Source organism: Ascaphus truei, chromosome 7, assembly GCF_040206685.1.
Source record: "Ascaphus truei isolate aAscTru1 chromosome 7, aAscTru1.hap1, whole genome shotgun sequence".
In the NCBI taxonomy this organism is placed as follows: Eukaryota; Metazoa; Chordata; class Amphibia; order Anura; family Ascaphidae; genus Ascaphus; species Ascaphus truei.
In genome coordinates, this window is record NC_134489.1 from 61,223,149 (window position 1) to 61,248,679 (window position 25,531).

General features: G+C 41.5%; 2 protein-coding genes across 9 annotated transcripts in view; both read left to right on the forward strand.

The window, feature by feature from the left end:
* HYCC2 (hyccin PI4KA lipid kinase complex subunit 2) overlaps positions 1–22,338 on the forward strand; it is a 57,860-nt gene extending 35,522 nt beyond the window's left edge. For 6 of the 8 annotated variants that reach the window (XM_075608665.1, XM_075608663.1, XM_075608669.1 and 3 more), the window contains 7 exons: positions 137–252; positions 787–882; positions 2,014–2,130; positions 2,861–2,948; positions 6,098–6,257; positions 8,429–8,566; positions 14,805–22,338. In XM_075608665.1, coding sequence (XP_075464780.1) covers positions 137–252; positions 787–882; positions 2,014–2,130; positions 2,861–2,948; positions 6,098–6,257; positions 8,429–8,566; positions 14,805–15,406 — 1,317 coding nt within the window. In that variant the 3' untranslated portion in view covers positions 15,407–22,338. Of the gene's footprint in view, positions 1–136; positions 253–786; positions 883–2,013; positions 2,131–2,860; positions 2,949–6,097; positions 6,258–7,220; positions 7,293–8,428; positions 8,567–14,804 lie in introns of all 8 variants that reach the window. The other 2 variants (XM_075608670.1, XM_075608671.1) reach the window with 2 other exon arrangements.
* The window catches only part of ORC2 (origin recognition complex subunit 2), a 65,682-nt gene continuing 46,388 nt past the window's right edge, over positions 6,238–25,531 (forward strand). Inside the window, exon 1 of the mRNA XM_075608676.1 lies at positions 6,238–6,257. The gene's annotated coding sequence lies outside the window, so the exon portion shown is untranslated. The remainder of the gene's footprint in view (positions 6,258–25,531) is intronic.

A 25,531-nucleotide genomic window follows, 5' to 3' on the forward strand; every position in this document is an offset into this window, starting at 1 on the left:
TCTACAAGAATATTTTCAGAAATCCTTTCAATAATTTAGCATTGTATGTAAAATCTGAGTGTGCATGCTTGTATAAGCACACATACACTGGCATGCATTTTGGTGCTTATATTTATTTTTTGACACTGCCCTGTAGCCCTCAAGTATAGGATCCATGGCTTTAACTGAGGGAGCTTTGAGTCAACATGACCTCATCCGAGTGGTTTACAGCGACCTTCACCCCCAGAGAGAAACATTCACTGCTCAGAACAGGTGAGTAGACTCCATGAAATGTACTCCACCCTCACAGGATCGCGTGCGGGGTTTCTCAGACAGTGTCACAGGGGGGCTCCCGCGAGGCAGGAAGCAGGAGACAGGTGGGGCGCAAGTTAAAAATTTTGCGCACTCCTGCTATAGAATATAGATGATAGCCACATATCCCTGCTTTTTTACCACTCCAGTATCAGGCTGGATAATCTCAACAGTGGCATGGGTTTGGCATATCGTTGCTTTGCTGTGTTTTGCTGACCCCTTTTGCCCCAAAAAGGCTGAACTTTGGCCATGTTGTGTCATAATGTCATTAAAGTTGGTATATCTGGGTACCACCCAGGCACCTATATGCAACTTAATGGTGCTGAGGAAGTGTTGGGTCCCTTTACAAGTTCTCTGACAGAGAAACGGTTAAATGACCATAATTCCAAAGCCGTTTTGTAGAACAGTGGGACTTCATTCCCCTGCAGTGTGGAATACTGGTCTTGCAATGAGTTTTCAGTTCTCATCCACCAGGGTTCTGTCTTTTTCCTGTAGGTTTGAAGTGCTAAGCTTCCTCATGCTGTGCTACAACTCTGCAATTGTCTTCATGCCACCTTCCTCCTATCAGTCACTGTGCAGGATGGGCTCCAGGTAAGGGGAAAGGGCCAAGGTTCGTGCCTGGCACACGATAGGTGGGAAGAACAAAAGCCAAGTCAGTATCTATGTTTATGTTAACTTCCTTGGCTGCTGGAAGCTTATTGTATTGTGGTGTGTTGGCCACTCCATCAGTGAAGGTGTTATGCCAGTGCATTTCATCCAGTTAACCCTCCACCATTGCGAGGAAGTGGCTTTGCTAGACGTCTGTTAGGGTGCTTTAAGGTAAACTCATATATGGCCCTTCATTGTACATAATCTTAATGTATCTATCTATAAAATTCTGTCATTGTATAGCAGTAGATTTGTAGATTCTCATTATCTATCTTACAAGTTGAACGTGGAACTTTCAGCTAATTATAGTAATTGCAGAATTGATGAATTAATCCATACTTGCATGCTTATACTGTATAAGTTAAAAATAAAATGCACACACATCTACATGTGTATGTTAAAGCAGCAAACCGTGCTGCTCGCATGTCTTTAGATTTATTTATTTTTTCTCGCCTAAACTGCTCCCAAAGATAATCCTTGCTCCCTCGACATCTGGGGATCCCACGTTTGCCAAGCGACGAGATGTTTCGTTCATTGAGCAAGAATACTTGCCCGGTGGACACGAAATGACTATAGGGTCAACTATGCCTCCAGCAGCCAAAAGAAAGCAGAAACATCAGGAGATGACTTCACGGCTTTCTGTTGGTGGCCCTGCAGTCATTTATTTATTTTTTTATAAATGTTGGCGTTTTTTGAGAGAAATTACAAAATATTGTCACTCGGGAATCAGGGCTCAATGGAGGTCGGCGGACAAGAGATGAGCTTTTAGGGACTCCCTTCGGTTCAGGTCAGCTAGACATTTTTGGGGGTAAGAATTGCTGTGTGTGTGTGCGTGTGCATGCGTGTATGTGCACATGCGCATACACCCATACACTGATATAGCCAATGATATTGCTCCCGCAGGTGCGTCTCTTGCACACAACTGATTTAAATTGAAAAAAGTCTTCTCCCTCTTGTGCGTTGCATATGTCCAGCTACGTGTGTGTGTGTGTGTGTGTGTGTGTGTGTGCGTGTGTACTATTACCTGTCGTCATATAAAAGCATGACCACACCTGTTTTCTCGCCCTGTGCCAGGCTGTGTGTGAGCGGTTTCCCACGGCAGCACGAGAAGCATTGGAAGGGACTGTGTGGTCGAGTGGTGCTGGACCCCAGCTTCATGGTGCAGCTGCTCACAAGTGTCTATCATGCCATGTAAGTCTGATAGGGGAGCGGGTCCTAAGTACATGGATTCTGACCATCTACAGCAGGAGTGGCCAAATCCAGTTATCCAGGGCCACCAACAGGTCAGGTTTTCAGGATATCTCTGCTTCAGCACAGGTGGCTCAGTTGTTTACTGAGCCACATGTGCTGAAGCAGGGATATCCTGAAGACCTGTTGGAGTCCCTTGAGGACTGGAGTAGGCCACACCTCCTCTAGAGACCTTTCTGTGAGAGGAAACGTAGCTGGTATGGTGGAAAAAAGATAAATGTCCCACAAGTTCCTCCACTTGTTTAATTTTAAACTGAGATAATTGCATTATATGTCATAATTAGCTTTTAAGAATTAGCAGTTCTGGCAGGGCTGCAAGTACAATATTACAGGCTTTACAGTGTAACTTTTTGGTTGGTGGGGCACAGAATTCAGAATTGAACCAGGTTCTACCTGCTCTGTTTTCTTTAGGCCACACTTTCTCTCTACAGGAAAGTAGCAGCCTCTGTACTAAATTTGTCCCCACCACCTCTGCTGGGACGCTGTTCCATGCAACAACCACACAGTGACAAAATATATTTTGGCTATTTCCCCTGAATTTACCACAATCCAGCTTGAACAAGTGCCTCCTTATTCTAGCAATTTTCTTTCTAGAAAGCATTTTATATACAAGATCTTCCTCTGTAAAAGGACTGTAAAAGTGACATGTCCTGTGCATGCGTTCTTTGTATAGATATAACGGAGAGTGGGATCTGGGACAGGAGGTGTTGGATGACATCATCTATAGAGCTCAGCTGGAGCTCTACTCGCAGCCCCTGCTGGTAGGTAACAAGGCTGCATATTAAGCTTGTCACTGTGTTTTATAAAGCGGTAACCTCACAGACGGTGTCAGTCATAGGGACATGAGCCCCAGGTATAACATACAAACCTGCTATTATATGAGACGGTTGAAGTGTATAGTATCTCGGGCCCTGAAAGTTGGGGCAGGGAGAGAATCTGTCAAACCTTCATTCTGCTTATTTCTAGTACGTGTGTACACTGCAGCAAGACATCCTGCCTGCTCAGAAACAATATATGAGCAGCAACTTTTTTTAATAAACTATATACTGTACAATGTTATTGTATAATTAACATTCTGATCACTTCGTGTCCAATTAAAAAAATATATATATATATCTTTGAAATAACTGCAAATTTTTTTTTATTTTTTTTTACATTTTCTTCTGGCTTTTTTAATATTTTTTGACAAGATTGGCCAATTTTCTAAATGTTCGCATTCTTCTTTTTTATTCTTCCGCCCCCCCACCCCCCAGGAATAAAACCCAGTGGCGATTTCTTTTTGTATTCCAGTCATTTTGCAAATATTTTTTAAAACCGTCAAAATGTTGGCCTTTTTGCGATGAATTCAAATTTTAGCGACACATTTGCCAATCTCTAGCTACGACCCTTATTAGGAACAAGGAACACTGTTTTATCCAGGGGTAGGCAACTCCGGTTTTCAAGGGCCACCAACAGGTCCGGTTTTCAGAATATCCCTGCGTCAGGGCTCAGTAGTGGTTAGAATAGCACTGCTTAATTAATCTGGCTTTTAGGTCTCCTTGGCCAGATGTTTGTAGTTGAATTTTATGTCGCATGTCTAGAAGTGCTATTCTTTTAGGTAATGAATTGTCATTATTAAAGTTATAGCTTTACCATTTGCAGCTGTAAGCAGCCGGCGACACTATAAGAATACCTCCAAGCAGCCAACTGTTAGAAAATTGAGTTCCCTTGTGAAATGAATGATTGCAGCACTGCAATTAGGAGAATTAATCTACTTGAGGGAGCAGCGGGCGCATTATTAGAACCTGATATCTCACGACTTGGCTATAAACCATGCAAATGCCTAATTTGTGCTCGTTGATATTCAGTAAAGGACCACAATGAGACTTCTGCAGGATCGCACTCCTGTTCATAGTGTGGAGTCCATTCTCCTGCACTCCACAGGTTAAAATATCTTCCTAAGGCTGGGGCCATGGTGCCTTCGCCCGCGCTGAGGCGTGTAGAGGCTGAGGGAAAGCGGGTGCTTTTCTGGCCGTGGGGGTGTTCCTAGGGGCCTCATTGGGCAAACTGCTCGCGTGACCTTTGTTGCAACGCGCGCCCCCTCCTGCTTCCGCGCAGACGCGCCAGCACGCCGCATGGCCGTGAACACGGCCTTAAGGCAGTATGTTCGCTCAGCGTGTGGACGCCTCCGCATGGTCTGCGGTACCATGGCCCCAGCCTTACGCAGTAAGTTGCAGCAGATGAACGTTGAGTGTATTTAACCTGGTATTCTGCATTTGGATAATTTGGTGCAGATAATTGCATCATCATGCAGGAGTGCAGCCAATATATTAATCAGAGGGAACGGTGACAATTTGCTTCCACAGCCCCCTGCAACACATTGAAGAGTCAAGTTGTTAAATGACTGAACCAATGTAAAAATAACTGGGGGTATTGGCTCAAACTTGCAGATTCCCCTAAACTTCATATAAGTTTGGATTGTAGCGTGTTGGCCATTTTTGGTCACATTGCATTCTGGGATAGAAGCATGAATATTGTGCCACGTAGTTGTACTTCTGAGTGCTTAAAGTATATTTGTCTTGACCAAACTAATATTTAGTACTGTTTTCTGTGGGTTAAACCAGGGGGTGCGCAAATTGGGGGGCGTGAGATTCTCTGCAGGGGGCGCGGCGGTTACAGAGGCCCTGCGTGCTTCCTGAAGGCATTTAAATGAAATGCATGGGGAGCAGCGAAGGAATCTGTAACTTCACCTACCTTGGCTCAGGTGGCTTCTGGCGAGTCGTCGCCATAGCAACTTGACATCAGAACGCTTGAGCCAAGGAGGGGGGGGGGGCTGTGGGGGGCCGGCAGGGGGGAAAGTTTGCGCACCTCTGGGTTAAACCACCGCATTGAGGAATGTGTTCAGTAAACTAGACTTGTCTTTTGCAATATGTGATTCTTATATTGCAGTGAGGTCCCTGTCTGTTAATATATGGTACCCATGCTATGATTGGCAGAGGAATTTGCAGGGCATTAAATACTCTGCCTAATAATTATCATTCATTACTCTGTCCTCAGCACCAAGCAGGTGTTTAAAGGGGCAGTCCATGTAGTTGGGCAAAATAAAAATGTATACATTTTACCGGTGTAATTGGCTTCCTTAGAGAGATTCAGTCACATAAGTTACTTTTACCCTGTTAATTGAATATACTGTATTTAGCTTTTCTCTAAGTTGGCTGAATTCACACATACTGCATCAGCTACTTATGCTTATCTGTTTTAAAAATGGTGGTATCATAATAACCTTGCAAACAAAGAACAAAACAAAAAAGAACAAGCTACCTGGAGCTTTGAGGATTAACAAACAGTCTCATCTCCAAAGGACATTAAAGATGGCAAAAACTTTCCAAAGCTTTCGTCTACTGGGGAAATATATTTATACTTAGTATGATTAAATACTAAATGAATTAAAGTAATATTTCATATTTTAGTTGGATTAAAAATATATATATGAATACATCCATATCGATGTAAACTATTTTTAATGTCACTCCACTTAACTTATTAAACATGGCATTGCTTTCAAATGCGTTGAAGGCTTTCCGGCAGCAAAAGATTTACTAATACGTGTACCCATTTGCCTCCACCACGATCACCTAAAAATAAGTTTGGGAAACCTGGATGACGCATATGCATACACTCTGGAATATTTATTTTAAGACAAAACACTCCAAAGAATTAAAAGTGCAGTAAGCGGGTTTGTTTCATGTAGGATAATACGTGGTTATTTTTTTCCTTCTTTTAAATCCATATTGCAATAATATGAACAGTTGCGATGATCTACGTAAAGAAAAATTACGTTTTGCAAGGTCATTTTATAAGTCTGGGTATAGAGATATGTCGCGACCCTCGTTTTCCCCCCGGGGATCAGCACGTATTTCTGCCGTCTCAGGTTGCCAACGCCATGAAGAACTCTCTGCCATTTGATGCGCCGGACATCACACAGCAGGGACAGAAAGTGCTGAAGGTAGAGGTGACGCCGACGGTCCCTCGTATCTCCCGAACGGCCATCACCACCGCCTCTATCCGCCGGCACCGTTGGAGGAGAGAAGGTAACCCACTGTAACTACTCTGAGACCTCGCGACCTTTGCTTGGTGCAGGTTGGGGTAATGGTTATTTTAAATACAAAGTTTGTGGGCCTGATTTCTGCCTCAACCAGTTACGCTTAATATGTGTGTGTGTGTGTGTGTGTGTGTGTGTGTGTGTGTGTGTGTGTGTGTGTGTGTGTGTGTGTGTGTGTGTGTGTGTGTGTGTGTGTGTGTGTGTGTGTGGAGATTATATATAATGTGTATGTGTGTGTGTGTGGAGATTATATATAATGTGTATGTGACCTATGTATCTCAATATCAAGTAGATCCTTAGAAGGAAAGGAAAATAATCAATTTCCCGATATTACCCTGTAAAACTTGCACAGGCAGGAATTGAACACACGCGGTCATATTTACGGAGTGGGACTATTCCATGAGACCTGGCACCAGAAACCATATTATGGCCTATTCACTTGAATGAGTTGTTATATGTCTTCCTGGGCTGGATGGTGTCTTATAGAATAGCACCGCTCAGTAAATGAGCCTTCGTCTAATCATATATTCAAGATCAACATCCTAATCGCAACGCTTAATCTGGAGTTGAGCACTTTTTAATGGGCGAGTCAGAACATAATTGATCCTTTCTCCCCATAACTTTTAAAATCTCACTTTAGAGGTGGGCTGCATGAATGACTGAAAAGACGATGACAAGGCCTCCTGGGATTGGAAAGATGTTACATAAATAAGTAGTAACAACACTAACCTCAGGAGTGTCACTGTATTGCAGCATAATAGTTTTAACCGTGTGCCATTATGGTGTCAAAATGATCCTATTCTCATATATCTATATAGATATAGATATATGAGAATAGGATCATTTTGACACCATAATGGCACACAGTTAAAACTATTATTTATTACTATTACGATATATTCTATATCTATATAGCAAATCCTTTACTTGACCAAACAAAAAATGTTTTTAGAAAAAGCACAGGCACAGGATAATAAGAGGAGAGGCAAGAGAGGAAGAAAAGCCGAGTTAATGAAGAAAATAGGTACATTTTTAGAATCTGTTGAATTTAGTTGGAGAAGAAATTAGATGGACGTGGAGAGGACCCATGTTTTTAAGGCGTTGGGATGGATTGTATAGTTTTATATAACACCAACCATTATTATACTACACGTCATAATACAGGAATGTATATATTTTATATAATATGTTATAATAAATATTAATAAGTACCTCATAAATTAAAGTAAACATTTGGATTAAGGAGTCCCCCTTCCCAGAGTTAAATAAACATGCAGGGATTATAGGGCTAAAGTCAGATTAAAGGGGTTTTACGAGGAATTCTATGAGGACAGTATTTGATTGCGATTATAGAGATGGAGCTCAATCTCAAATACTGTACTCTTTTAGAATAGATGTAGTTGATATATAGTTAAATGATGCAGTAGCTGTTTGATGTCTAAGCTGATCATTACTGGTAAATAATGTGTTGTGTAGTAATTCAGTGTCTACCTTTTGTTTTCCTACTGTATGTTGTTATGCATTCCTGGCATAAGAAAGTCTTGTGTTATAAAAGTCGTCACGGCCGAAATGGCCTGTAAAAGCATTGGGTCAAATCCAGCAGTGTTGACCTTAAACCAGCACGTTTAGTTTGATGTATGGATGGTGTTTCCACCTTGTTGCTTTTTATGCGTTATTAGAGTCTTTCTTTCATCAGATCTCTACTATATTATTATGTTAGAAACACTGGGGGGGGGGGGGGGGGGGAAGTAGTGCATGATTTTTGATTACTTTATACCTTGTATTATAAAAGTGACCAAGTTAGTCCTGCCACATCTAATCGGTGTGCGTTGAATCCCTTTTTCCAATATCAACATGAAAATATTCAAACAAAACACACCCAAATGAAGTTGCTCTCTCTTTTAAACTTTGACTTTCATTTTGGGCATTTTCATGCATTATTGTTGATTTTTGGTTCAGTTGCATTTCGACATTTACATGTACATATGCATTTTTATTTTCCTATTACCGTCCCAAGAACGCCTTCCTGAACCTGCCACGACACACTGGAGCTTTTTCTTTGCTTCTTTATTGTGGCTGGGTCACAGCAAGCAGGGGGGTGGTGAAGAGAGCGCAAACCGTCACAAGCGCAACTAAAATGTTCCCTGTGTTGAATCCCAGATGGCTTTGACTTCACAAGCGACTCGAGCCCGGGCTCCCCGATCCTGCGCGTCATCACAGATCTAGGGGCTAAACGCGAGGTGGATGTTCATGTGTACAGGACCCCTGAGACCACCTCTCCAGCCACTGCCACAGAGGGTAGGCCAGAGATGAGGAAGCAGGAGTCAGTGAGAAAGTTGATGGAGAAAGATCCAGTCTCTCTGCCCCTGCAAAGAACTCCCTTCCTCTCTATTGCTTGTTTTCACTCCCCCACGGTGTGTTAGGTTCTCTTTGCACTCTCTTAATGTTCTTAGCTCCAGGTCAGGTATTCATTTTTTATTTATTGCCTGTGCTCCGCATAACATTTCTGCACCCACCTCTCCCCGCAAGGGATGAAAAGACCCGCTTTGGCATGGCTACAGAATATTTGATGCAGCAGCTTTATTCAAGAGGTGCGGGACTTGCCCTGGTGAACTCTCATTCCAGAGTAGATTCATTTTGTGGGTGTATGTGTGAGTTGTACATTGGTTGTTGGACACACATCAGGTGCTAAAGCCTTCGGAATGCGTTGCTAGCCACTCTTTCATTAAACGGGGGTTGTGGTTTATTACAGCTTCTTTTTTTTGTAAGGAGCAGAGTGACATAATAACCCCAGAATATTTTAGGCGGTTTGATAGATTTTATCTAACTTGTCCACAGTCTAGAACAGGAGTAGCCAACTCCAGTCCTCAAGAGCAGTGTAAGGCTGCGGCCATGCTGCCTCTGAGCACGCTCATGCTTGAGCGGTGACGTCACCAACTCTCCAAGCATTAGCGCTCGGCTGTCTTGCAATTTGCGAGCGCGAGCAGGGCATGATGTTTAAGGGAGGGGGCGTGTAATTGGGTGGATCGGGGCGTGTTATTGAAGGAACGATCGTGACGTAATTTTGTGTCATGTGACCCGTCTGAGCGCTTGGAAATCAATTTTCCATGTCGCCCCAAGCACTGAGCATTGGCGTGCGCATGAAGCTTCAGTGTAGCCATGCTCATTATATTACATTAAAGTGAGCGTGCCAAGCATGAGTGCGCTCAGCGGCAGCGTGGACGCAGCCTAAGGCTGCGGCCAGGCAGGGAGCAAGCACATAGGTGCTCATGTGTGGTGACGTCACGCTCCCTGCTCAGCCGGGAGATTAGTGGCCGGCTAGGTGCGCGCGCGGGTTGGGGCGATTCGGGGGCGCGGCCATGACGTCATGGAGCTGGTTGGCCTCATTGGACGCACCGCTCACGTGACGCGCTTGCGGACGCCAAATTAAAATTTGCTTGCTCTGCAAGCAGCTAATTTCCGAGCAGACGCTTGCTCACACGCTGGCCACACACATTGCCTCAATGTGTTTCATAGCGGCCAGGGTGAGCGCGCCCGGCCACTCAGCGTCACCCTGCCGAGGCCTAAGGCTGAGCCACTGATTGAGCCACCTGTGCTGAAGCAGTGATATTCTGTAAACCTGACCTGTTGGTAGCTCTTGAGGACTGGAGATGGCTACACGTGTTTTAGAATATATAGGTACAATAAAGTAAAGGCATTAGAGACAACTTCTTAATCATTTTATCAAGTCTGTTTCATGCTGTAGATAACATTTTAAATCTAGAGCAAATGGCTTCATCCAGACAGTAGAACATTATAGTACTCTCAATTTCCTATATACAGTCCATGATCTAGCTGCAAGTAGTGCACTGCTTCAGCACTCTCTTCAGCGATGAACCCCGAGTTATGACGCCCTTCCAATAAAATAGTCAATGGTGGATATATTTTAGGAAACCCTCCCAAAAATCATCTGAAGTGGAATTTTTGCCAAAATAGAAGTTGACGGGGGAAGGGGATCAGAATGTAGTATCTGATTAGGAAAGAAATTGAAAACGATAAATTCGGTTTGTACAAATATAATATTGTCTAGGCTGAATAACTGGCTTTGCACATTTAAGATGTGGAATGGTAACATTTGATTTTATACACATGGCTTGTTTAATTTGGAGAAAGCTGCTTGTAACGGATCACTTGCCTTTTCCAATTATGTAATTAATAGTGCCTGCAGCAACAACGACAAAATGAACGAGGTCATCTTGGTAAACACATTTGCCATAAATTGACAGCAATTTTTACATGCAAATAAAGGCACTAGTTAACCCTACAATATTTAAGCCCCTCCGAACCATGTATCTGACGCTTAATGACCATTCGTCACCCAGTAGTGATGGGAAAGTCTTAACAGTCAGTTTGAGTCGGTCATCAAGCTTGTCCCCACCCTTAAACATTTCAGTACAATTTAAATAAATATAATGCTCTCAATGATGAGTGTTTTGCTTTGGCGCTTCTGTTTTCTGTTATATTGGTTTTCAAAATTTGCGGTGACAGGTTCCCTCCCGCAAGAAGCCGCATTTGACACCAAAAGTCATTTTGGACTCTACTGTGGACTAGAAGCATTGAATTTATACGAGACTTTCTTTTCTCTCTACACTATTAAAGTGCATTCCATATAGATATATTGTATGCACTGCTGTTTTCCATTTAAAAGCTGTGTAAATTAACTATTCACTGTAGTTGGCCTGCTACACACAGCTGCCATTAACCGTGCCGCTGGAGACCATGTCAATACAATCCATAATGTACTCCCAAAATTACATTAGTGAAAGTCTGTTTGGCAGTGTTGGGGAGAGCAGTGTTTGGCAGCTACAAAGATTAGGGCACGGATCAGAACTGTGGAGGCTGATAAAATAATGCATGGACATTTCTTGAAATTAGAATTCCCAAGTCCCGCAGCCCATGAATACTGGTAAGATGGCAGCATGCAATTTTACCTGGCTGCATGTGCATGGTTCTATAAAGCTGGGGGGGGGGGGGGGGTTGACTCTTGGAATTTGACATTTCTGGCTTTCAGATGACGCTCTGATGAATTATATCCATTCGGAGCCATTTCACCTTATTTATACATCTCTGCATTTCATCCATTGGTTATTCCAGAAGAATATTTTGGGGATCCCTCCACATCCAGAATATACAGAGACAGCATCAACCAAATCCTCATGATTTCATTCACTCACAGAAACTAGTGTTATTGGATGTCAGGGTCCATTCCAGTTAACTTTTTATTTGTTTCTCAAGGAGTCAAGTGTTGCTATTCATACTGGTGAAATAATGGGTTAATATTAAGCAAGATCTGTGTCCCGCCAGTGCTTGCAGCTTCTGTAAAGCAGTAGTATGCGACAAATTGATTTGCGTGTTAAACGCCTGTCTTCTACTTTTAAATCATTTGGGACGTTGAGACTTTTCATTTCTACTTTGATATTTAAATGTTGTAATCTTAAATTTAAAAAAAGAAATTTAGTATATTAAAAAGGCCACATTTTGGTCCTTGACTCTAAACACAGATTTAGTGTCCATGCACTAAGCACACTTTTTTCTATTTTAAAGCACCATTGAGGGCATCTTTACTCTTGTCTAATAGTCCTTGGTATCCTTCTGTACTGCAGTTATTCTGGTGCAGATCAGATTAGTTCAGTATATAGAGATACTGAGCGCATGCTATTTAGGAAACTGGTAGTAGTTTGTGTGGATGGAGAGGAGAGGGCAATGATTGATGTAAAGTTAGTTGGATATGAGATGCTACCCATCATTAATGGTAAGGAAGGTTCTCTGTTTTGGTCCTATGTAAGACACCAAGGGCAAAGATAAATCAGTTGCAGGCTGCAATGTAATGGAGCGGTCTATTTCTGATATGCATTTTGGTAATGTTTTAGAAGCGCACTGCCGATGGGCCACATTTGACTCCTCGCTCCCATTCTTTCACATTAACAATGTCGTTAAAACCTGTCACTTTTTCCTTTGTAGCATTGCAAGATACGTCATTTCTTCTGCGCTCTACTGCTAAAACTCTAACGCAGGCCCTCATTCTCTTCCGTCTATTGTAACCTTCTTCTACTGTCCGGCCTTCTTGCCTGTCGCCTGTCTCTCCTATAATCTATCTTAAACGCTGCTGCTAGAATCACTTTACTCTCTCCTAAATCTGTCTCAGCGTCTCTCCTGCTGAAATCTCTCTCCTGACTTCCTATTAACCTTCTCATCACTTACAAAATTTTCCTCCTCTCTTTTAAGGCTACACACTCTTCCAGCCCTCCTTACATCTCGGCCCTAATTTCTTGCTATACACCTCCCATGTGTTCTTTTCAAGAATGTCTTCTGTCTACTCCTTTCGTATCTAAAGCTCTCTTCCACCTAAAACCAGTCACTGTCCCACACCTCTGAAATATCCTTCCCCTCAATATCCGACTAGCACCCTCTCTCTCCACCATTAGGACCTTTCTTAAAACACACCTCTAAGCATATGGGTAGCTCCGCTGGCTGATACTATACATCTCGTAGGCACTTACCTTGGTCCCTTGCAGACGCACTTATCAGAACACCCTCCTATTGTCTCTGGAACTTCTCCCCACTTACCACTTTGATTGTAAGCTCTTCAGGACAGGAATACTTATTCCCATATTGTGTTATAATATTATGTTGTGCATTACCGCTTTAAAGCACTATGTACCTGGATTGCGCAATATAAATAAACATATACATAATCTAAATAATAATGTTCGACATATAGGTATTTTCTATTGCAGGGGCGCTGAAACTTTTACATATCACTTAGCACTTCAGTCTCAATAATTATTGACACCCCCATACTAAAGCTTAGCTTTGTCCAGCAATATTGTGATGCATTGAACATTTACAGAAATGATTCTGGACCGATATCTAAAGTCAGCCTCTGTACTGCTGGGAAATTCACCAACTTCAGGAGAGTGCTGCCTGAAGTGACCACCGTTTGAGACCCACTGTTGCATGCTTTCTCTTGATGTGCCTGCATGATGGCAGCACTAACTCTTTCTGCCTCCGCTTTCATTGGTTGAGCTGTCTTTGTAAGGATAACGATGGCCTTGGGTAGGGCATTTGCAGACAGGTAAGGCTAATGCCCCATTTGAATAAATAATTCTATTTTTATATATGATTACAAACCGTATAATTTAATGGCATGTTTTAGCTTTGGAAAACGCTGCTTTGATTAAAAGCAAGAAAAAACAGTTTGTGTTTGCTCAAAGACCATGTTCTGACGGCTGATTACAAGCCCAGTATTCTTCAGCGGTTCCCAATTCCAACAGCATTTCTCAGCCTAATTTTCTAAATTGTGCTCCCCACAAACTTGCAATAACGCAGCATCATTTTATAGTGTTCAAGCTTTTTGGCTTTTCAGATAAAACGCATTAGTAATATTGGAAGATACTGTATTCATGTTCTCATTTTTTTGAGCTACTGGGAATTGCAATCCTTTGCAAAGTTGGTTGAAATATTAAAAAAAGGTGCAACAAACCTGAAGACCATGCTTTCGTACAGCATGTATTTCGCTTTTCATAATGACCTGAAGTTCATGTCCTGTTTCCCCCAGAAATGTTGGGTCTAAAGTAGTTACTTTGAAATGTGTTGCCCTCTTGCAGTGAATGGGTTAAAAGTATTCCCCGCTACTACAGAATGTAACTTTTATTTTTTGACCCAGTATGGTTCTTAATGGGCAAATTCTTTTCTTCTACACCGAACATCACTCATTCTTAAATTCAGTTGGGATCTGACATAGACTTGAATGAAATAGTCTTCTCTAGGGAATCAATGTGTCAGGCCCTCCCGGTGATTAGCATTCTGGGCACGGCGAGGAGTTTACAGTGTATATGTACCCATTCTTAGATCGTGAATGGTGGAGTACTTGGTAGTGTCATGGGTTAGGGCTGGGGTGCTCAAGACCCCCCAACTTGTCAGGTTGTAAGGATATCCCAACTTTAGCTCTGATTGATCCACCTGTGCTGAAGCAGGGACTGATTGAGCCACTTGTGCTGAAGCAGGAATATCCTGAAAACCTGACCTGTTAAGGAGGTCTTGAGCATTGGAGGTGAGAATCCTTAGGTTAGGGTACAGTATGGAAAGGAAAAGAACTGACATCCCTTTCACTGCAGCTTAAAGAAACTAGTCCTAAAACTGAGGATCAAATAAGATTTTGGCTGTCTTATTTGAATGATGATTACATGTACATTTGTTTTGTAGCTAATTAGCTTGATTAATTAATTTGAATAATGAAAATAAAGGGTATTGCAGATAATAACATTTAAAGTACAACTTTTTATCACTTTTTTTAAAATGGAAATAAAGGGAAAAGGTGAAAGACAAATAGTATTAAGACCATGTGATACATCAAACGTTTTGATCCTGCAAAATGCATGGACACATTTATGGCTTTACCACAATTTTTTTCTGCATTGACACTTGGGGTTAATTATGCTGATATATTCTTCTATTATGTTTATCACAGAAGAGTATTTTCCCGTTTCTATTTTAGGCCCTGAAGGCACAGTGGGAGGAGAGGACTCCATAAACTTTAATGATGCAGATGAAGGCTTTTCATCAGGAGCCTCTGTTAGCAGTCAGCCTTTAGGGGCCAAACAGACTTCATCTTCATCTCAGAGAAGCAGCTCAAGGAAAACAGGAAGCGTGCGTTCCATCAAGGAGAGAGAGCCGCAGTCTCCAGCGAGAGCCAGTGAAAATCCTCGGGAAGCCACGCCAAGGAAGCAGCATCCCCCAGCAGCGGCTGATCCCACAGTCGAAGGAATAGAGCTTTCACCCATGAAAAAGCACCTTAGCCTTCCGGCTGGCCATGTGGTGCCAAAAGCGAGTAACTTGAGTCTGATCCGAACCTCCAGCACTTCGTCCAGTAAATCTTTTGACTATGTATTAAATGGCAGTCAAGCAGGTGGCAGCGGTGGGATAGAAGGTGTTACCAATCTCTCCGCCTGCAACACCAATAGGTTTTCAACTATTAGCTTACAGGAGGACCGACTAGGCCATACAGGGGAAAGTAAAGACCTCCTGTCTCCCGGTGCCCCCTTGACCAAACAATCTCGATCCCCAAGTTTCAATATGCAGTTAATCTCCCAGGTGTAGTTTGTTCCTCCCCAAACACCCATTCTGTGCCCTTTTCTCTCCAACTAAACTGTGCATCATTGCACATGAAGAAAAAAAATATATTGCAGTGTGAACTACTCTTGCGGTTTACTTTTTCTCTCATCCCCCCCCCCCCCCTCACAACCTGGTTAGAATTCTGTATTTTATAGTAAAACAGCAATACAAATCCCCAATCCCTACTTTCAATTCACATGCAAAGAAGTATCAAACAAAATCCAATTATTATTTTTTTACTTGGGTGATGTGCAATCCATTAAGATCTAGTCAGTCCCATTTCAACACTGTGAGTCTGCACAGAGGTTCTAGCAGAAGGGAGCCCAAAAATGAAGCTATAGCGACGGGTCAGGGGTTTCCCGACAACTGGAACATGGAATCTTTTCTGTACCAGAAGTTCTAAGGAGGTATTTGAAAGGCCATCCTATATTTGTGCAATCCGTTTGACAATTGTTACATTTGGATGTCCAATGGACCTTTTGTTGGGGACAGCATGTGTTTATTTTCATTTTTTTTTCTCATCTGGGATCCATGTGCAAAGACATTCGTCATCCGACGTCATCAAGTTGGCAGAGAGGGATGTAAGTTGAATACAACAGAAAAATGTAGGTTACGAATCTCTTGTAATGACATTTTCAATAATCCATGCAATGTGTCTTCCCTTCTTCCCCAAAGACTGGGTTTTGCTTTGGCCCAAGGATTTAAACTTGGAGAGGAATCTTATTCAGGACAACCCAGACTGCCACCTTATTTTAGGATTATCACATTTTTCTCTTGGTTCATGTATGCAGTTGGATGTCAAGTAAACTTAAATTCGTTGTCAGGTAACCAGAGGGACATTGTAAGCTGAAACAGTGTACGAGCCTTCTCCGCTACTCCCCTTCTTTCCTTCACCTCCAATATCTCTTAAGCTCTTAGAGACACGGGCACAGGTTTCTGTTCCAGTCCTGCCAGGCCAGTTGGTAAAAAAACAAAAAAAAAAACACTTCAGGGACAGTTAACAGCCTGCTGGAATCGCTGTTGTACAACATGAAACTGTGTTCTCCCCACAGTGCTTTGTTGATAATGCCTCTTCCCTCTTGACCACACTGCCTTTGTTATGACTATTCCTTTTGTAAGTTGAGATAACTTGCCCAAATGTACCTGGTTCTGGAAAGGTGGGGTGGTGGGTCTTATGTTTGGGTTTTTTCCCACCCACCAATACAACCCTCTAAGACCAGCTTTATTGTTTTAGACACCCTTCCGTTGATCTAGGTGTGAATGTATCGGGATATTCAGTGGCAGCATTTGGAAATTAACAGCATCATGTTTGAGAATACTGTTGTGTGGTTTAAAGACGTTCTTCTCTTGTACCATCGTACAGTTTTCGAAGGACACGCTGACCCGTCTGCTTGTGGCATGGTCTCCTAGGTGTTTACATGGTACCTGTCCAGAGGACAGAGCCAGCTTAACATATTCTGTCTAGCTTACTATTTGCTTCGGCATCTAAGTTGTGTTACTGTGAATCTGTGAAATCGCTTTTGTAAATCAGCACTGCAGATGTTTTATGGCTTATTGCTCCTGTAGGGAGCTGATATTTGGTTGAGATAGTCTGGGCTGTGCTTTTTGCAATAAAGAAGCTGATCTAGTTTGGAGCAGCAGCCAACCATGAAAAGCAGTTAAGTGTTCTGATGCTAAGCAGTTGCTGTGAAATGAGCTCTCTTTTGTATTTGGAGATTTACAGAATAGTTCCTTGTTTCTGGTTCTCTGCATGCTAAATACCCGTACTGTGTCAAAAGCATAGTGGCATCCACCCAGCATGCAGCTCTAGGTCAAATGTAGCTTGGAAAACCAGTGACTGCGAATGAATATACCCAAAACATAAATTCAGAGGGACCAGAATGTTATATCTAATATTGGATGTAGAGCTGGCTATATTTACTTTAGGATAGACTGCTGCATTTAATCTGGCATTAGAAACCTTAAACAATATATTTTGTATAATCAGACAAATTTATTTTGCTATTAACAGCTGATGCAACAGTTGGCTCCATTTCAAGGGTAATGTTAATTCATCCAGGTTTATGAGACAACATATGTTGCTTTTCTTGAACATACAATCTGGTCTGCCACTGTTGTATAAAAGTATGGCATGCTCAATATTTATAATAATGAGCAGTATTGGGGCTATTAACCTTGCAGATGCTCTGTTCCAGCCCATTTCTATTTTCCCCAGCTATTGACAAGATCAGAAAGCATCCTATGGGTGGGTGGCTAACTGGGTTCAGGACAGTGATCTACAATGCATCCAGCAAAGCTGCCCAAGTTTAGACCTTGAGAGCAGACAACAGGGTTTTCAGGGCAGGACCTACACAAGCATGTAATCTTTATGATAATTGGATTAATTGGCCAAGTGTTAATTAGAGATCTTGATTGAAAGTCTGGCCCTTTGATTGCATTCAAGGTGTGAATTTGGAGAACCCTACTGTAAGGTGAACCTTTTGGGATGTTGAATATGTCTAAAGTACAGTATAGTAAAAGTTTAATGTCCCAATGAACAGAGGAGACCCTAAAACATTGCAATTCATTTGTTTGTTCATGAAATAATGAATTGGATTTTCCCCATTTTCCCCATTTTCCCCATTGCTGCTGTTACTTTACTTTAGGTAAAGCATTAGATGATGATAGTCGTCTCTTTAGCACCCATGGCAAATTCAAGTAAAGGCTAGTTGGTGCTTAGTTCACATACTTATACTGGGACCCCTGGGCAATTGCAGCTTACTTAATACCACAGGCACATGAACAGAAGGAATAAAGCATTATAAGTAAGACAGAAAACTGGATGTTTTTTGCTACTTTAACCTGTCAGAGGCAGCTTAAGCTTGAGACTCACAAGTGTAACTACAATAGATAATGCAATTTCAGTGCAAAAGACCAGTAAGATTAGAAAATATCATTTATTTCATGCAAAGTATGACTTGGTGGCATCTTAGAACATATGAGCCACCGTGTACCAAGCCCTTTATTCAATATGAGGAGCACTGTGGTAACCATGCACTAATTTCTACTCACTTCAGTTGGTATATTAAATGTGCATGAACCCAGAACATCATATCTTCCGTCAGTAAAATCGCAGAAGAGATGGTCTGCAGCTTACTTACTTTGATCATTAAAGACAATCATTGGATCCTGTTGTTATTTTTATGGAGCAGTTTATTTATTCCTTTCAATGTAATAGAGGCCTGGAGTGCAATGGTGGACACTTCATTGGTGGTTCGGAATAGTATATAATATTCACAACAAGCAATGTTTCCAAACACTAGTGCTGTGTAGGTGAGAGTCAAGATTCCTTTTACTTAAACGGTTGCAGAGAACACCCTGTGGTCCGAATTCGTTGCATGAATGTATTAAGTAGGGACCTTTGGTAACTGGTGCAATTTATTTTTGCCACAGGGAGACTTTGATAATTTGACTCCCTAAATCTGTATATCTTCCAGATGAAACAAAGTTGATTTGAAACACCGTGCAAAGCAATTCCGTTGTACATCATTTACCTTGTTTTGTTCAGACCTGGGATTTTGTTTGTATAGACATAGATTTATTTTTCTTTTACTATATTTTTGTGACAATCATTTAGCGTGTATGGAAATTAAATAATATAATATTCTCAGACTTCAAGAGCAGAGAGTCATATTGCTGTAATCGAGTCCTGCACTAGGTTTGCATATTGTATTTGAATGCCTTGCATGCGTTCTTGTGACGAGGCCTGCAAGAACTTGAAACTTCTGTCATTTTCTTTTATACCATGAATATCGGTAATCCATTAGGCTGGACTAGTGTAGAGCAGTGAAATGCAATGGCGCATTGTGTTTTTCATGAGCTGCTGAGATGAAGTGGAAATGTAGAACTGGGGAAATGAAGACGACTTTCCATAGCTTTTGGTATAGATGCGTATTACACGGACTGCAGCATACCCTTCCCTAGGAGTCTGTTTTCATGGTATCAAAAGTAATCTGTATCTCTGCTTTAATAGCATAAAGTGAACGTACTCTATTAGTAATCAAGGCCTTGGCTATACATAAGTCCTTTCGATCTTGTGATTACCACTTCCTCCCTTTCTCTGTGTCTGCTGGTTATTTATGGAATTGACAGTCAGGGCGATATCTCATGGAAACTGCCATTGTTCAGTGCTGGATGGGATGTATAACATGTTGCTAGCACTGGAAGCAGGTTAGTGGCAATAAAACAGTAAAATCAATTTGGAGTACCTATGGCTACTTTTTAAGGCATTTTGACATATTAAGCCAGGAATGGCATACTCCAGTCCTCAAGGGCCACCAACAGGTCAGATTTTCATGATATCCCTGCTTCAGCACAGGTGGCTCAATCAGTGGCTCAGTCTTCGACTGCACCACCTGTGCTGAAGCAGTTATCCTGAAAACCTGATGTTGGTGGCCCTTGGGGACTGGAGTAGGGCACCGCTGTGTTAGAACCTACTTTTGTTTACCTGGAAATGCTCTGCATTTCATAAAGCATAATGGCAGATAGCATTGTCATTTCTTAATGGATTCGTGCGCTGTAAAAATGTGTGCTTTTGTAAATACCTTCGTTTTTACTGTAGCAGGAAAGTACAAACTGTTTTTTTTCCTTAATTTTTGGGGGTGGATTCACTTCTGGCGTGTGTGTGTGTGTGTGTGTGTGTGTGTGTACACCAAACTGTTCTTTTACTTTTTGCTTCCACAAATATGCAGGACTTTCTTTTTTTATTATTATTAACTTTTCTATGCTTTAAAAACATTGTTTGGGGATTTGTATACGAGTCTTTAATTTTTAATTTTTTAATTTTATTTTAGAGACGGCAACCGCTCCAAATGACTTGTGCTGCTAAGGCTACGCTTGTAGTGCCGGCGATGGCGACGCGACGGTCGCTGGAAAATCAAATCAAGATGACTTCCAGTGATCGCGACCAATAAGCGCACGCGACGGCGGCAATGCATTTGTTTTGTCGCGTCGCCGGCATTTTAAGCGCAGCCTAACACGGGATTGCATTGTTGTGCAAACCAGTGATCTATCTTGTGTTTAGACAATTCTTTAGTTACAATTGTTATTGTACACGTTACTTGCAAAGTGGCTTGATATTCCTATGATCCATGTGTTTGTTACAATGTATATATCCCAAACAAAATCCTTTTTTTATTTTTTTTTCCGGGCTGCTGGGTTGCTCCGGCTTTTTAATCCAATCCTGTTTTCCGACCTCATCATGAATGAAAGCGATTTGGGATGTTTCAACCAAAGGTGCAAGTAGTGAGAAAAAGGCAGTGGATTTAGTTGCATTTAGACCCCTTCACAGGCAGAGCGCTCCCTAATTGCTTCTGACCTCTCCATGCTCTGTTCTAAGGTTCAGGTTTTGCTTGCTCTGTGTGATTCAGCTTGCCCTTTGTGACTCCATTTTGAAAGTTTACTGGTAAAGGTTTTGACCTTGGTTTTTGCGTTTAGCAGATTTTTTCCCGGCCCTTTTTTAAAGCCTGTACTCTGTGTAGTTCAGGGCTGTAGCTTTTACTTTAGTGTCTTTACACACACAATCCGATCCAAGTTCTGTCCTTCTGAATTTTGGCTAATATTTGGGTTCATTTTACCTGCATACATTTTTTGCCTCTCGTCCCCACATTGTTTAAGGACAGGTTACTCTCTTCCACAGTACAATAAAATGTTCAGTCCGTCTCTTGGATCTGTGATGTTTGTGACATTTTTAAAGGCATCCGGGAGGCTGTGGTGTATGGAGACTGCTAAATAATGTGTCTTGTTTCTTCTGCAACTTCACAAATGTTTCTCCTTTTTCACCCAGTGCTGTACACGGCAGCACCGATTTTAAAGTGGCATGAGGCACTTATTGGCTTTTCCCAAATACGAAAAACCCAGGTCAATGAAATCTTCCATACACTGAAGTCTCTCATCTGTCAAATGTCATAATTGTCATCATGCAACCAATATTGCCACTACTTCATGAAAATAAGCTTCCCCCCCCCTATTTTCTTTATTGTATAATCATATTTAAGTGCATATGTACTTTTTAGACAATGTTGCAAAATTATGTAATTGGGGCTTTTAAATCCAGGTTTAATTTATTGCTAAACTGGGCTAAGCATGTAAACCTTAAAGCACGGGTTCTCAACCCCAGACCTCAAGACCCCTCACGAACAAGTCAGGCTTTCAGGATATCCCTGCTTAAGCATAGGTGGCTCAGTTGAAGACTGAGCCACTGATTGAGCCACATGTGCTGAAGCAGGGATATCCTTAACCTGACCTTTTGGGGGGGGGGGGGGGGTCTTGAGGACTGGAGTTGAGAACCTGTGCTTTTAAGGCCCTTTCAAGTAGAAGGTGCATTCAGACTTAACACTGGTTAGTAAACTAGATCCTTGTCCCTGTTGTTACCTAAAACCACAATCCTCTACTACAGAGGACAGCAGTAACTCCCCCACCCCCACCCAAGCATTCCTTAGCATGCTGGTATGAGACTATCTACAACATAAGGTGCTAGGAGCTGAATTCTTTGGTCCTTAATGTGATTGCACTGTTTAGCAGGCATCTCTAGTTCCAAAGGGGACAATAAGGCAGTAATCTGGTCCACTGGCTTTTTTTTGCTGTGTAAATTCCTGCCACTCGGGACCAGTGTGTTTTTTCATTTCCATTCAGAGCAGACGAAAAGACATCTTGAAGATCACATTATCGGTGCATGTTGCACATATTTATAATCGTCTTATTGGGAACTGGTAAATGCTGTTGACTGTTGTTGAAATGTGAAATTTAGTTGCTGTTGACAATGTAAATATCTACCAGAGAGTAAAAAATAAATATTTTAATTCATTGTAAATAGAGATGTACAAACTTCTGAATCAGTGAGAATATCTATACGATGTTAAATAAATATTGTCCTGTTTCTGGCTGGAAGTGTCTGCTCTGTGATAAGATTTAGGTTTTATCAAAGTTCTACTTTTATTTTAGATCAACCAGCATCGTGTGTGTGTGTGTGTGTATATGTATATATTTCCTAGTGTACATGTAAGTGGTCATAAGAACAGTGAAATTCAAGTGAAAATCAATCTCCAGGAGAAATTGGCAAAGTCTCTAAATAGCACTTGTACAAGTTAGTAGAAAGAACCAATGTGCTTCAAAAAGGATCTAATGGAGTCTGCAACTGCAGTGTACACCAGGTCCACAGGGAAATCTGCACAAACAAGAAGTGCAACCTCCCCTAGCGTGATCCTGGTTTATTGATGCATTGGGTAATAGTATCAAACGGTCTCCAACAGGTTTACCGTAGGGTAGCAGAAAAAGAATAAATGGAGCAGCTAAAATTGCGAGAGGAAAAAGAAAACAAGGACTCCGCAGTGGGTACACACAGAAATTGTGTGGCTGGAACTATAAAGATATAATCAGATAAACGATGCAAGTGCCCTTACAGGAATGCAATTGATTAGCTTATCTGTGTATGGATACCAGTAGTCCCATGTAGTGTCCGATGGTAATGTATCAGTCCCACAGCACAGGGGTGAAGATGGATGTCCAGAGGGAGGGGGAACTCCAAACAGACTGCACCAATAGGTTTGGCGGGTAGCCAATTGTGAGCTCGATTTGGTATTCAGAATAAATGTATTTGGCACCAGATCATTTTTTAAATAGATTTTTCACCTTCCTAACAACTACTTTAAGACCAGAGGTGATGTGTGAACCTATAATCCCTATGTGTCTCATTGCATAGCGACTTCTTCAGGGGTAAATACTTTTACCAATGAGAGGATGTTTAAATAGGGGTTGAAGCAAAGAAGCACACAGGTGTTGTTGATCACTAAATTATATATAGTTAACACAAACAGAACCTTAGAGTAATGATGAGGTGTATAGTGATTGAGGGAGAATAGCAAGGGAGCACACACAGGTGTTATTGGTAACTGGATAGTGCATACAGTAGTTACCACAATTAACAGAACCTAAGAAAGATGAGGTACCAGTAGATACAAAGCATGTGTGTATTAAATGTATGTAAGGCGTAATGGTGCAGTGGTAACTGAACAAAGCTACAAATGAAAAGTAGCAATGTATGACTATGATGTTATGTGAACTAAACAGACAATCCAAGCAGTTTACATTTTATTTTAAGTATTTTGTATTTGAATATATGCAGCCTTCGATTACTTTTTATTGAAAACGAATTACCTAAGCTGCCGATCGATCAGCAAAATCCTGTTTCCCAGGGTTCACTAAATGGCTGCCTCTCCGTTTCAAATCAATCCTTCAGTCAGTGTACCTTAGCGGCTACAATGTATCCAGATATTACCAAGGTAACACTATCTATTGTTACAGTTAGCAGCTCAAACAGGAAAGTGTTACAAAGATCTTGCACTGTTGGGGAAGTGTGCTAAAGACTGCTATAGAAATCAAAAGATGCTCAGTACATTGAAGCACATAAAAAATTGCATTTAGAGTTGAATTTTAAAATAATAAAAAATGTAGTAGTATCTCATTTTAAACTTGGATATTGCTGGGATTGCTCCTTTAAAAGTGATAAAGAAGAAAAATGCTAGGGATAGGCGAGGAGGCCATATAAAAAGAAAATACTGAAAATTGTAAATATGGTTACAAAAAGGTTATTGTAATATGTGAATTATGTATATATATATATATATATATATATATATATATATATATATATATATATATAATCTCAATATATATCTCAATCGACCAATATACAAAAGACAAAGCAATATAATAGAATGATACAAAAGATGGCTGATGGAGTAAAAAAAAAAAAAAGTACAAAAAACATTTCTAGAGAGAAAATTCGTTTCATTGAGGCCCTCTGGACATAAAAAGTGTTCATATTAAAGATCCATCTAGTTTCTTGTTTACACAGCCTGGCAAATCTCTCACCACTTAAAAGGTCTCCAGTGATGTGTTCAGTCTAAGATTGAATAGGTTACAATGTGAATGTACATGACGATTAGGCGGTCTTCACTTATTATTCACATAGCATTTTTATTAAACTTTATCTACAGTACAATTTTAAAAAATCTGGATGGACTCTGCACATGTCTTTCAATTGGCACAGCAGCGGTACAAGTCCTGTCTCTGTTATATGAAATTATAAACTAAAGCCAATGTGACAGTAGGGGGGTAACCAGGCTCTCAAATAAAGGTTTAAGCCCGTTTGATTACCCCCTAATCTGTAATAAGGGTTCAAGAAGAGTCGGGTCTTGAGCCCAGGGTTGTTAAATGCATAAACTGTAATTGTGCGACAATAAAGATTGTATGTGTTCTTGCCTTTCCTGGGATGCCAGAGAGCAGGGATTGCTAGGTTATGAGTTTCAATGGGGGTTGGGGTTGCAGAGAAAGTGCTATCAGAATGTGTCGAGGTAGTCAGGGTCCAGAGTTGCTGGATACCCCAAAAAGGTACCCAAGGATCATGCTTGATTCCCAGATTCATATAGGCACATTGTCTCTGCAATATCTCACCTTGAAAATGCTTGCGCGACTCACTGCTAGGGTTCCCTGCTTCAGCATAGCCCAGAAAGGTAAATGGGGCATAGGGATGCAAAGTGTCCCGGTAACTATGAGGAGTCCCTTAGTTAAGGGGGATGCCTGGTTATACAGAACCTGCATCGGGATTCAGGGGTTGGTTTGCTGCTTCAGCACAGACCAGAAAGGTAAAAGGGGCATAGGGAAGTGAGGTGTCCCTGAAACAGTCAAGGGGTTCTTAGGTTAATGGGGATACCCAGTAAATGCCCAGGTCACCCAGAACCGGTATATGCGTTCTGAGGTGCTCCAACCATACATATAAGGTTGTGAGGGGATTCTTAGACTCCATTCTAAGTCTATTTAATAGTGTGTGGGGAATAGGGCTAGTGAAAAATAGAGTGCAGCTTTTTATTTGATTTCCCATACCAGCAGACTTAGGATAGTTTTATAGTGTATATTTTATTCACCGGGTTTTAAAATACAAATATGCTTGTGCACATTATTATGAACTGGGTCTTTCCGGACCGATGTTCTAAGCGAGTCACTGGGCTACCAACTTTGTGCCAGTAAGGCCGCGTGTATAGTGCCTGTGATGGCGACGCGATGTCGCCCAAA